Source organism: Ovis canadensis, chromosome 1, assembly GCF_042477335.2.
Source record: "Ovis canadensis isolate MfBH-ARS-UI-01 breed Bighorn chromosome 1, ARS-UI_OviCan_v2, whole genome shotgun sequence".
NCBI lineage: Eukaryota > Metazoa > Chordata > Mammalia > Artiodactyla > Bovidae > Ovis > Ovis canadensis.
In genome coordinates, this window is record NC_091245.1 from 195,532,444 (window position 1) to 195,546,244 (window position 13,801).

At 38.4% G+C, this 13,801-nt stretch overlaps 2 protein-coding genes across 3 annotated transcripts in view; both read left to right on the top strand.

Moving 5' to 3' along the window:
* Positions 1–8,372, top strand: part of ACAP2 (ArfGAP with coiled-coil, ankyrin repeat and PH domains 2) — a 172,306-nt gene extending 163,934 nt beyond the window's left edge. For both annotated transcript variants that reach the window (XM_069557232.1, XM_069557242.1), the window contains one exon: positions 3,639–8,372. In XM_069557232.1, the coding sequence (XP_069413333.1) occupies positions 3,639–3,739 (101 nt within the window). In that variant the 3' untranslated portion in view covers positions 3,740–8,372. The remainder of the gene's footprint in view (positions 1–3,638) is intronic.
* Positions 8,373–11,730: 3,358 nt separating this feature from the next.
* Positions 11,731–13,801, top strand: part of XXYLT1 (xyloside xylosyltransferase 1) — a 180,344-nt gene continuing 178,273 nt past the window's right edge. Inside the window, exon 1 of the mRNA XM_069557365.1 lies at positions 11,731–12,350. Coding sequence (XP_069413466.1) covers positions 11,847–12,350 — 504 coding nt within the window. The 5' untranslated portion in view covers positions 11,731–11,846. The remainder of the gene's footprint in view (positions 12,351–13,801) is intronic.

Here is a 13,801-nt window from a genome sequence, read left to right on the forward strand (position 1 = left end):
ACATGGTGAGATGGCTCAGTAGTCGCTCTCTGAGCCTTTTCCTTTGTGAGTCTTTGGAGAGCAGATACTTTTGCTCAGGTGGTAGGTCTATTTTCCTCTTTGCTTATCACTGTAAATTTTCCTCTCATAGATTTTGGTTGGTTGTTTTAGCTAGATCCTTTGTTGTTGTTGTTGTTGTTGCCTAGCAATAGATGGAAAACCTCAGAATTCTGGGTAATTTTAAAATGCAAGTATCTTCAGTCTTTTCATTATGAAGATCTCTTCCATTTAAAAGACTCAGATATAATCTTTGGGAATCATGGACCTGTTTCTAGGAAACTCCACTTTTGAACTTTCTGTCTACAACCCTAACAACCTGAGACTTTCTATTTTTCGCCATGTGACCCAAGAGCACACATTTCCTGAGGGGAAGATGTGTCCCTCCTTGTCAGTTCCTACGACTCTTAGGAGGACTAGGTGGGTGCGTGCAGTATCACATCCTGCTCTCAATTGTTGGAAACTAGTTTGGTGGTTCCTGTGGTCTCTGGCTCTGTGACTCCTCTTGATTGTTGGCAGAGTTTCTCAACCAGTTGAAGATCACTGCTTTAGTGAACCACTACTGATTATGTGAGTATGTTGCTGGTGAAGCCTGATCATTGATCCAGTCAGTTACAAAAAGGAAGCTGTGATCAGTCCAGAGGGCAGGCTCATCCGCTGATCACCTGGGAGCAGGGTCTCCCAGGCTGCTGTATCTTTGAGGGGAGTACATTTTAAGAGCAAAATTAGCAAAATATTGGATCATAGCTGCTGTTGCAGTGCTTATTCTGAATACCAAAAATCAAACACTATTTTAAACCATCCGTGGAAATATAGCAGTCCACATTTTAAAAACTCAGAACTGTCCAAGCACATAGAAGAGTTAGCTTGCTGAAGAGAATAGAATGTGATTAAGTAGTTTAAAGAATTTAACTTAGTATTTCAAATATTGGGTGGTTAGTTGTTTATAATAAACTGTTAAATGTACTTATGAACTTTCCAGGGCAACATATTCTGGGTTATTGTTTATGTATTCCAGTGTAGACAAGTTATATTTGCCATGGGAAACATTCTGAGTGATCAAAATTGTATTTAAAGAATCACATTGAAGTTCAATTTGTAGTTCGATTTGTGTTAACTGTATTAAATATCTTAGTCCCTATTGTTACGTCATGTTTGCTTTTTGACGACACATTTTGAGGCCTAAGAAAGGTATTATATTGATAGTCCCTTAATTAACATTTGGTTAGAAACTGAATATTAATGAAAAGTTTTGTGTATGTGTGTGAAGGTTAGACTTCCTTTTGTACTGTATTAACTCTTTTAAAATGTATTCAGTAAGTGAAACCAATGATTAGTGTAGCACCAACCCTTTCCTTCAAGGAAGCATTTAATTCAGTGAATAAAAAAATCTTATAATCTGTTTTGCATGGTACAATGGTTCTACTAAAATGTACTTGTGTAGTAGGTACTAGATAATTTAAAAACAAAAACTGGAAAACCACAAAAAGAAAAAAAAATCCCACAGCTTGTTATACAAAATATGCATTGCTAATGGTAGAAGCCATATATTGCCATTGTACTGTTGTAATACTTAAGATTGACTGCTCATCTGGTGCTATCTGTAAGCTGTTTGGCATTAGCGCCTGCTAGGTCCTTCTTCCTATTTCTTCTTGAATGTATAATGTGTGCCTTTTAAGTTCCTTCTGGTGTTGAATGGTAAAATCTGTGTGGTATTTTTGTATTATAATCTGCACTTTACACTTTCTTGGAAAGTAAGATTCCAGACTCTCCAGTTTAAATAGTATTTTTAAAATATTTATAATGTTTACAATAAATATTTTAAATATTTGAATTCAACATCTAAGAATAAGAAAAACTTTTAAATATTTTGTATGGTTTGTTAATTGATGTTTAATGTTCGTCTCTTAGTTTATTTTATATATTTTAGAATGCCTAAAAATGGGAATAGATTGTAGTTTGTCTTCTAATGTGGAGGTAAACTTTTATGAAATGAAACATGGGTGTAATTGGATTGTCTTTCCAGTTGTTCCAGCATATCACCCTTTATTATTTTAGTTACAATAATATATGAGTTAGATGTTACTCTTAGACAACCTATTAGGCTTCTCTTCTTACTGTATTTTTTTCTTTTTAAAGTGATTGATTCAGGTCATGAGAAAATTTCCAGGGCTAAATGAAAAACTATATAGAGATTTTAATAACTTGCTTTTTACATTGACTAAATATTAAAAGCATTAAAAAATTTTTTATTGAAAATCTTGAGTTATGCTGTTAGACCTTTTTACTAGATCTTATCACTTTCCCCTGATTTTTTTCTAATTCTCTAGCTTTTGGTATGACATCTATTGCCTCAAAAAATCTCACTTTTTAAAAGCTGACAAAACTTACTGCACTATTAACAACAGCTGTAGCAATGGGTGTATAATAAGATGGATGCAAGGTGTCTTTTGGGGAATAATTATAAGACCATGCTTTAACAATAAACCAGTATTTGACAGTCTAAATCTTGAAAACAGAATTACGACAAGCCTCTGTATAAAAGTAATATGTTTAATGAAGCATTCATGATGAATGATTTAACTTGAAAATGATTTCATTTTATATAAATCTTTTGTCCAAAGAATTAGCCTATATGTGTGTATATATTTAGTTTTTCATCACAAGAAAAATAGTCTTTAATCTGCTATAATATCAGTATCTATAATCTTCTCTACAAGCGAATTGTACGTATATACACATGTATTCCCTGGAGTAGGAAATGGCAGCCCACTCCAGTATTCTTGCCTGGAGAATCCCATAGACAGAGGAGCCAGGTGGGCTACAGTCCATGGGGTCACAAAGAGTCGGGCATGACTGAGCATATACAACCAACCAACATATGTATTATTCTAATTTAACAGATGTCTTTGATATTTAGTCCCCTTTTGTCATAGCATCCTTGCTCAAATGACCTACAGTAAATGAACTATTGACTAAATGTGAAAGTATGATTTTAAAGTCATTTTCTAGGCTTTATTATTTTTAAGCTTAGTAAAAAGTAGGTTAAATGCATTAGTTTTAGTTAAGCATTAAAGTTTGAATAAAGACTTTTTCACATATTATTTAAATTAAGATTTAGTTAAAATATAATATTAAAATTTCCCACCTGGTTATCAGTTTTGTCCTGTTACTAACTTGCATCCATCAGAAACATTAATATTTGTTTTTGATCTTTTCTTTTGGCCTTGATCAAAGGAAATATTTATTTAAAGAATGCCTTGTTATTATACCTCATTTAGGATGACTTTTATTTCTTGTGTGTTAATAAATGTATTTCTTTACTTGCTTTAAAACACTTGCATCTTTGCTCTTTTCTAACTCTGAACTTTCCTCTGTGGCTGCATCTGAGGTGCTTTTTTCAGGTATAGTTTTTTTTTTTCTTCCATTATATACTTAGTCAGCACTTCCATTTAGTTGGTCTTTTTTCTTCAAAAAATGCTCATCTAAACAAAGTTTTATTATCATGAATTGTAACATAGTTACTAGTCATAAAATGAATGTTGTTTATTAATGCTTTTTATATAAATTTTTTAAAGTGTTCTTATTTTACTTTCATGCAGGTGATGAAACTTACCAGGACATTTTTCGTGATTTCTCCCAAATGGCATCCAATAATCCAGAGAAACTAAATCGTTTCCAGCAAGATTCACAGAAATTTTGAATTTTTTTTTTAGAATGGGGAAAATAGTAAATGTAGTGACCCCCTAATGTATATATTTGAAAACTCACATATTTTTACTGCTTTAATTCTACTTACTTTTAGTAGCTGTTGCGCGGTTTGGAGAAGAGATACCCATTCATTGATATTTTTATAAATCAAAACATAGATCTCTAGCAGTTGGGAGAGGAACTTACTTTAAGACTTACTTTATTTTTGTTTTTTTTAAAAAAGCCTGTTTAAAGGGCTGTTTTTTATAGATGAAAGTTGAATCTGGACTTAGGCCATCTTCTAGGTTACAAGATGCTAAGAATTTATACAAAATAATCTCTTTTTTCCCCAATGAATGATGGCATTGATGTTTTTCTTCTGTGCACTGTGCCCAGGATTGTTCAGTCAAGCCTGTCAGCATCAAGTGGGAGCCTGATGTCCTGCCTGATTCCAGAACGTGTCTTTGCTTTAGCCTCCTGGATGTTGGTGGTTCAAAATAGTTTTTGTTTTTATTTTTTCTTGGTAGCTATTATATACACACTATGTAATTTAATTATTAGAACTAGAGGATACATGACCCCATTTCCTCATAAATGTAGTTTATCCCTCACATCCAGTACTTTAACATATATACAGTGGCTGTACAGATTGATATAACTCAGTCCTTTAGATTTATTCCATTTTATGAAGCAAAAAAGAAACCGTTGACAAATTTTTTTTTTTTCAATTACCAAAAGGATCTCATAGAAGTTACAGTTCTTCAGTGTTGGGTTGATTTCCTAAAACCTTGACAATTTTATTGATGTAATAAAACTGTGTTTCAATGGTTACTTGAATGTTGCAAAATTATGCTTTCATCAGATTGTAACTATCAAAGGAAAAGTTGACATAAAATAATGTAGAACATTTTATATTTGAAATGTGTCCTTTTCAAGGTACATTTTTGCTATTGCTCCTAGTGAAAGGAAAGTCTCTCTGTAAAAAGAGAAAAAAAGACTCATTTTTTTAGTTTATACTAAAATATACAGCAATAAATTGCTTTTTAACTCTTCTAACATCTATCCTATGTACTTACTGTACATGGTATACATTCTTTTAAAGTATAGCATCTATGCAGGCTTCCCTGGTAGCCCAGATGGTAAAGAATCCGCTTGCAATGTGGGAGACCTGGGTTTGATCCCTGGGTTGGGAAGATCCCCTGGAGGAGGGCACAGTAACCCACTCCAGTAATTTTGTGTGAAGAATCCAGTGGACAGAGGAGCCTGGGGGCCTATAGGCCAGGGGTTCTCGAAGAATCGGACATGAGTGAGCGACTAAGCACAGCACATGTAGCTTTAGTATTTGGTTACATGAATCACAGACCCTTGAATTCCAAAATATTATGGACTTGGATAGATATACTATACTATGGAAATATTAATTTTCTGTGTATATGCTGCAAATTAGTTTGATTCCATCTTTGATTGACCTCTCGTCAGGAGTATAAAATAAGTAATTTGCCCTATGGTTAATTTTTAATATTGTCGTAATTAAATTTAATTTTATTTTTCAAGTTATATGTAAGTAATGAGAGGTTTTTAAACTAGAGTTACCAAATAAGTAGAGAAATTATATTTCATTGGGTATATAATAAATTTTCTAACATTTTCCCACCACTAAGTAGTTTTCTAAGTTGACCAAACATCAAATCAGAATCTAAACAGGAATTATACTGAAATAAATTCACATCACAGAAAAGGTTCTGTATTTGTTTGACCAAATTGCATGCATATAGTGCTTATTTAGTTATAACTGCTGTGTATTAGATAAAGATAAAAGTATATGTATGGATTATTTCTAAGGAAAGGCTAATTTCCAAAACCTTGTATTTTAATCGCAACAATAACAGGAACATTAAATCTTCCCTGTTTCACCTCTGAGTCACAGATCACCCGGCTTTGCAAAAGTCTGATTTGTAGCATTTTTGTTAGTGTACTTTGAAATTAATTATCCAGAAAGCTCAAGGAGAAGGAAATATATTGAGATAAGAAAGAAAGAGACAAAGAGAGGAAGAAAGAAGAAACAAGAGCCTCACTTTTTCTTTGTAGTGCCTATTCCAGTTTTGATCCTTGGAATCCTTTTGATCTTTATCTGAAGAAGCCTTAGGTAGGTTTCAATTTGGATCCAGCCTTTGGTCTCTAGATCACCTCTGGGGTCTTTGGTGGTGAAAGCAGTTCTTAGATACTCTTAACTCCTGTGGCTTCAGTCATGAGTTGTTAATGTGGCAGTAATTAGTGTCTACTTAAATTTAATTGTTAGAGATGTATTTGAAGTACACTAAAGATGACCATGGTTCTGAATATCTTCAGAAAATCTTCAAAGAAAGTGAAAGTTAAATCTTTAACAGTGCAGGGAGCTTGTACATTGAAAAATACATTTCTATGGCTTGGTTTCTTGAATATGGCAAAACCCAATTTGGATTAAATTTGTTAGAAATTATGCAGTAGTAACAGCAAAGTTTTAAAGCAAATGAATGGTTACAAGTAGTTACAGAGTAGGTTGGCTTTTAACCAAGGTGAATTTAGATGTGTCAACTAATAGCTTTTCTATAGTATGTAACAAATCTGAGTTTTATTATGCTGTGAATTATTCAGTACAATATGATCAATTACAGTGTAAACAGTGTTAGTTATAATCTCGGGCTTCAAAAATTAATGTGATTGTCCTTTGTTTTCTTTGCCTAAGTGATTTGCTGGTATTTAGTTTCGGATCCCTTATTATCCCATTAATCATTATTAGCTCATTAGCTTAAAAGTTTGATTTAAAATAGTCTCAAAATAAGAGTAGCTGTACTGTGAGGAATTTATACAGTGCAGTTTCATGTTAGAACTAAAGGTAATTATGTAGTTATTTGTAATTTTTCATGGTAACACTTAACATGTTTAAGATTTCTAAGGTTTTAAAAAATTACCTTTGGTACAATTCTTAGAAATTCAGAGATTTCCAGGGATTCACTACATTACAGTGTTTGCCTAATTTATACTGGTGTTCATTATATATTTTAATCAACTTTAGTGTTTACTTTGTAAAACATATATATTTTATTTGAAATATTACTTTGGTTCTTCATGAGTGCATTTTGACAAAACACATACTTTTACAGTCTGGACAACTTAAATTTGTGATGTGTTAAGCAGTATTTTAAAAATATAATTTTACACGTGAAGTGTGATCACAAGAAACAATTGTATTTAAGACTAAATTTACTATCCGTTTTGAATAAGACATTCCCTTATCACTCTTCTATTGTTTAATTAACTTTTCTGTTTGATAGCACTTTTGACTGTGAACATGAGCTGGAAAAATGCTATGTTTTTATAAATTGTCTTTCTAAAATGATTTCAGACCTACATGATATAGTGGAAAGAGCACTGACTAGTAATTATTACTTTTTGAAGTCAGAGCGCCTCACAAATGAAATGCGTCGGATGAAACAAGGTGAAACTGTGACAGCAGTCTTTCCTGTGCTGTTCCTGCAGCCCCTCCCAGTGTGCCTTGCCATCAGCCTGTCTTGCAGGGTTCCCACGGCAGGGCTTCTGAGATCACCAGCATTGTCTCTTCTTTGACCGTGGGCTGCTGCTCTTGCTTCACAGAGCTGGGCTCTGGTTTGCTGGTTGGTGGCATAGGTGACACCAGAACCCCTGTCTGACTAGTAGTCAGAGGCACTCATGTCATGAAAACGATTTGAAATCATTATAAATCAGCAAAGTCTGATAACAACTGCCAGCTTTCCTTGTGTTTTGATTTAAAAAAAAAAAGACTCCAAATATTCTGGATATAAAATTACTGGATATAAAATTACTTTGAAGAAATAGATTAAGGTTTGAACACATCAAATTGTAGGGAATTTTATATTTTTGCAATAACAAACATTGACAACAGCAAAATGTTGTAAAGGTAATTTTAATCCACCATATGCTTACCAATTCCTTGATTCTTCTAAACAAAGACAGCTAAAAGGGGCATAGATTTGGCCAAATCTTGACATCTATAAATACAATGTTGTGGGCATCCTTTTCTGTTTATATAAATTTATCTACTAAAATGAGATAATGGGAGGAAAGCAAGATTTGATGAAATAAACTTTTTTCTACATTGCTCTTTTCACTGTCTTATGTACTAGGTTTTCTTATTTTTCCTCAGCACATTTCCCAACCTTTTGGATATTCATTTTAAATAGGGAAAGCTGCCTACATTATAAAGAATATTGGCACCATTTATTTTACACCAAGGCTAAAGGTTAACTTTCAGAAATGAGCTACTTTCCTATATGGGTTTACTTGTGCTTCATGATATTTCTGGATCATTCCAGTCATAGAGACTTATTACATGTAATATTTCCTGCTACCTGTGAAAAGATAGATTTTAAAGAATGTATAACCAACAATCCATTTAATTTTTACTAGCATGTAGAGGATTTATTTGTATCTAATTCATGAATGTAGTTTTACTGTAGGATGTCACTTGTAAATGGAACAAAGTACGTTATCTTTATAGTTATTCTAAGATGTACATTATGTAAGAATTGTAAATATTTGCCTGATTAAATTCTTTGTATGCCAAGAAACTATGTGAAGTCAATAAAAATCTCACCTCTGGCATAGTTCTTTTATGTTCAGACTTCTACTTTATTGTGAACTACAACTGCAGATATACCTGTTAACTGTCATGCTTTTCATATTTTCAGTTCTGTATTCCTTTCTTACCTGTCAGATTGGTCCATATTGATCCTATTTGCTGATTGCTTCAACCATGAAATCCGTTTTGATTTTTTAAATATTTTCTTCTGCCTGCCACAGAGCTGTATGGCTCCCAGTTCATTAGCTAAAAGCCACAAAAGGCATTTTTATGCTGTAGCTCTAATTTTTTTGCCATTATGATTGAGATATCTGTTGGAAGTTTCTAATCTAGGCAACACATTTACACTGAGTCCTTTTAGTAAACAAACAAAAACACGTTTTTGCATGAATCGAGATTGAAGGAATAGAGGCTTAAAAGAACAGACCTGGAAGTGAATTGCCTGCTTTTGCTTTTCCTTTAAAAGTTAAGTGAAAGCAGACACTAAAACTATTATATGTAATTTACTTTATTCCACTTCACTTCAGTTTCATAATAGTTATTTGACCAGGAGATGCAAACCGATAGTAAATGTTTTAAATGAAAACAGCCTACTTTCCTTTATTACAAAACAGTGCTTTTTTCATTGTAGGAAAGGTTAATGATAAGCAAAAAGAATTCCGTCTTAATTCCATCATTTGCCTGTGATGTTTAGTATGGTACCTCCTAGCCACATGTGTCTACTGAAATTTAATTAGAATTAAGTGTTGAGTTCATGTGTTGAATTGCCACACTTCAGAGCCGCTAGCTTTGTGTCCAGTGACTACTGTTTTGAGCAGGGCAGATTATAGAATATATTCACCCTAGGAAGTTCTGTTGGATAGTATTAAGTGTGGGGGACGCTATTACTTCCATGGTGTATACCCTTCTAGACCTTTGAATGTGTGTATTTATATACAGTGGGATTAAACGGTTTTGTCACCTGCTTTCATTTAATAAATGAGGGACAAGTTTCTAAGTCTTTAATCTGCATCACTTTGGGGAGGATTTTAAAAAATCTTTTTATTGAAATTTTAAAACACTCAAAAGTAGAGATAATAACTTTAGTAGCTATTGGTTCATGACTTACATTGTTTTATCTATACTTGTACCTGTTTTTCCTCTTCCCTATTTTTTAAAGACAGGTGCCAGACATTTCAACAAATTGTTGAGTATGTCTCTCTAAATATGTATATTTATGCAGAACCTTAAAAGTGATACAAATGAACTTATCTACAAAACAGAAGCAGGCTTAGAGAACGAACTTACTAGACAGGAAGGATTGGGGAGGGGAGAATAATTAAGGAGTTTGGGGTTGACATGTATACAACAAGGACCTACTGTCCAATACAGAAAACTCTGCTCAATATTATGTAACAACCTAAATGGGAAAAGACTTAGATACATGTATGTGTATAATTGAATCACTTTGCTGTACACCTGGACTTGACACAACATTGTTAATCAACTATATATTTCAATATAAAACAGTTGCGGGAAAAGGACTGTTCTTAAAAAATTATATCACCTTTCTTAAACTATGAAACTATGTAGTCAATATTCAAATTCCTCAGTATCTTGTGTTCTTTAAAAAAAGATTTTTCAAATCAGAATTTATGTAAGTTCCATTCATTGCAATTGGCTAATGTATCTGTTGAGTCTGTAAATCTATAGGTTCTTCCTCCATTTGTCACTTTAAAAAATTTCCACTTAGAGTTTGTTGACTATAGCACCAACAGCACCTTTGTTTTCTAAAAATTAAAAAAAAAATTACCTATTTTTGGCTGCACTGGGTTTTCATTGCTGTGTGTAGGGTTTCTGTGGTTGTGGGCGAGTGGGCTTCTCATTGTGGTGGCTTCTCTTGTTGCAGAGCCCAAGCTGCAGGCACTTGGATTCAATAGCTGTGGCTTGTGGGGTCTAGAGTGCTGGCTCAGTAGTGGTGCACAGGCTTACCTGTCATGTGGTGTATGGGATCTTTCTGGACCAGGGATTGAAACCATGTCCCCTGCACTGGCAGGCAGACTCTTAACCACTGGATCACCAGAGAATTCCCAACAGCATCTTTAGTTTCACTTTACTGATGAACATTTGATTTTAATATCTTGTCATCATAAACCTAGCTCTGCATTACCCTTGTGGCTAAATATTTGAGTACATTTTCCCTTATTCTGTTATGAAAACGATGGTTTACAATGGGTGGGTATATTTCTGATGCTCATTCAGTGAGTCAAGCACCATCAGTTACTGGAGATATTATGGTTAAAGAAAGACACACTGCCTGCTCTCTTGAAGTTTTGCCTTCTTGCAGCAGAGAAAGATGGGAATGGGTAGTTCTTAGGTGGCCCTTATGGTATCCTTGAGGATGGTGCCTCATCTGGACACTGCAAGGGCTGATGTTCAGAGACCACTCTTTGAGGCAGGGACACCCAAGCCAAGGTCTGAAGCAGGAGAGGTTGACTGTGTGAAAATCCAGGGCACTGCTTTTCAAACTTTGGCTTGCAGAAGAATCACCATCAAGGCCCAGGCTCGTTGAAGGTAATAGGGCCTGAGCCTTTGTGTTTTATCAAGCTCCCTAGTGCTGCTAGTACCAATAAAATTTTGATAACCATTGTTCTGTGGATAGGAGAGAGAACTGAAAGTTTTCTTAGATTTTAGTGTTGGCAGAATATAGGCACCCTCTTCTGCTGTGGAAGAGTGTCTGCTTCACTGTCAAAGCTGACACCGTGTGACCTGAGCAAGTGACCTCAGTTACACCTCAGTTAATTTTGTAAAACCACCGGGTATACAGTAAGTCTCTTTTAAAGTGTTGAAGTCTGTTAAAAAAAAAAACCACAAGCTTCCTGGGGAGCTCTGAACCACCCAAAGTTTGTGGCAGGTGGCCCCCCTGGTGGCTATAACCCATAGGTTGCCTCTGGTCGGCCTCAGATGCCAAGTGAGGTGAGCAAGTGATTCATACCTCGGGTGCCAATCCTACTTCACCGAGAATGGGAAAGGAGTTGCTAGTTTAAATTCTTTAGCCCTAGTCGCCAAGGTGTGAAAGGAGTCAGGGAGAGGACATAAAGCCTTCAAGAAATTAGGAGGGAAAAGATATAGAGAACAATTTTTGTGCGTCCAGTTTAGTCTTTTTGCTTCCGAAGGCTTAGCTTCGGTTTCTAGCGCTTGGGGCTGTGCGCTTAACGAGGGCCATTTTCCACAGACCGCACAGCCTGCTGGCTTGTGTGGCCAAGTCCTCACCGCCTCTGTCGAACATGCTGGAGGGACTCCCAGACTCCCAGCGCCGACCCCGCTGTAATCCTTCTGAGCTTAGGACCCAGTGGCTGCCAGGCAGCCTGGCACCGCCTCTCCGCGTATCAGCGCCCGCAGATTGGCAGCTCGGCTCCGCCCCCGCCATGGCTGCCGCCAGCTGCTGGGGCTGCTAACTTGCTGCCGGGATACTGGTCTCTGCCGCAACTCGCCGGCTGATCTGTTCCCGGGCCGGCGGCGCATGGGTCTCCTCCGAGGCGGGCCCCCGTGCGCTCGGGCCATGGCGCGTCTGGGCGCTGTGCGCTCCCACTACTGCGCGCTGCTGCTGGCCGCGGCGCTGGCGGTCTGTGCTTTCTACTACCTGGGCTCGGGCCGGGAGACCTTCTCCAGCGCCACCAAGAGGCTGAAGGAGGCCCGCGCCGGGGCCCCTGCTGCGCCCTCGCCGCCGGCGCTGGAGCTGGCGCGGGCATCCTTGGCGCCGGCCCCGGGCGCTAAGGCCAAGAGCCTGGAGGGCGGCGGGGCCGGGCCGGTGGACTACCACCTGCTGATGATGTTCACCAAGGCCGAACACAATGCCGCGCTGCAGGCCAAGGCCCGCGTCGCCCTCCGCTCCCTGCTGCGCCTCGCGAAGTTCGAGGCGCACGAGGTGCTTAACCTGCACTTCGTAAGCGAGGAGGCCAGCCGCGAGGTGGCCAAGGTTTTGCTGCGGGAGCTGCTGCCGCCCGCCGCCGGCTTCAAATGCAAGGTGAGCGGGGCCCCAGCTAGAGGCTCCGGGTAGGTGACTCGGTCATTGTGGGGCCTGGCCTGGATCCAGGGGTCAGGAGGGAGGTGTCTTGGTTGCGATGCCCATTGGCAGTGCCAGCAGAAGCCTAACCCCTTAATCCGTACCCTACCTGAATTGTGCGTTCACAGCACGCTGCAGGCATGGTCCAGGGGGCGTGTCTCGGAGCCTCTATTAGCTGACTTCGTTGATCCTAGCTTCCCTTTAACTGCGGCCCCCTGGAGAATCAGCATGCCCGCTCTTTCCTGGCGTGGTTGATTTCAGCAGTCAGTGCCTTTAAGTCTGCCCCTCTTTTTATTCTTTTCAGTGTTTGACTTTTGAGGATGGAGCAGGTCACTTGAAAGTGCAGTGTCTGCTGGACAAGGTCTTAGGCCGCTTGAGTTGTTCAGATTACAGTGACATTTCTCATAGCTCTAAGGATTTCAGTTGAAACTGGTCCAGCCCAAACCCAGCCCATGTGGACCATTTCATCTCCTCAGTGTGCCTCCTTCTTCCCTTCTCTTCAGGGTCATGAACCCATTTAGAGAAGCAGCGGGTTCCTCCCAGCAAGAAAGTGCTCCAAGAGGTAAGGATATAAGATCTGGAGAGGGCAGAGCAGAGCTAGTCGTCTTGTTCCAGGCTGGACCACGTGGCTCTGCTTGGGAGAGATTGTATTCTTCAGTCAGTCAGCTCAGTCACTCAGTCGTGTCCGACTCTTTGCGACCCCATGGACTGCAGCACACCAGGCCCCCCTGTCCATCACCAACTCCTGGAGCTTACTCAAACTCATGTCCATCTGGTCGGTGATGCCATCCAACCATCTCATCTCCTGTCATCCCCTTCTCCTCCCGCCTTCAATCTTTCCCAGCATTAGGGTCTTTTCCAATGAGTTGGTTCTTTGCATCAGGTGGCCAAAGTATTCGAGTATTTCAGCTTCAATATCAGTCCTTCCAATGAATATTCAGGATTGATTTCCTTTAGGATTGACTGGTTGGATCTCCTTGCAGTCCAAGCTTAGTGTTAATGGCCTCAGTTAAATTACATGTCTCCTTTTGACCTAATAGTTGCCCAGAGGGGATCTAATGTGTGATTTTGGGATAGAAATAGTGTGCACTAAATCACTCCAGTCATGTCTGGCTTTATGCGACCCAATGGACTGTAGCCCACCAGAGTCCTCTGTCCAATGGGATTCCCCAGGCAAGAATACTGGAGTGGGTTGCCATGCCCTCCTCCAGGGGATCTTCCCGACCCAGGGATTGAACCCGTGTCTCATGTCTCCTACGTTGGCAGGCGGGTTCTTAGTAGCTGATCTTAAAGGATGGGGACTGGTGGAAGGGGGAGGGGTGGTAAGATTAGAGTAGTGTACCATGTGTTTGTGCTGGGTGAGTGACTAAGGGGAGCCAGTGCTGGCCTCCTGCAGGGTTCAGGGGCCTGTT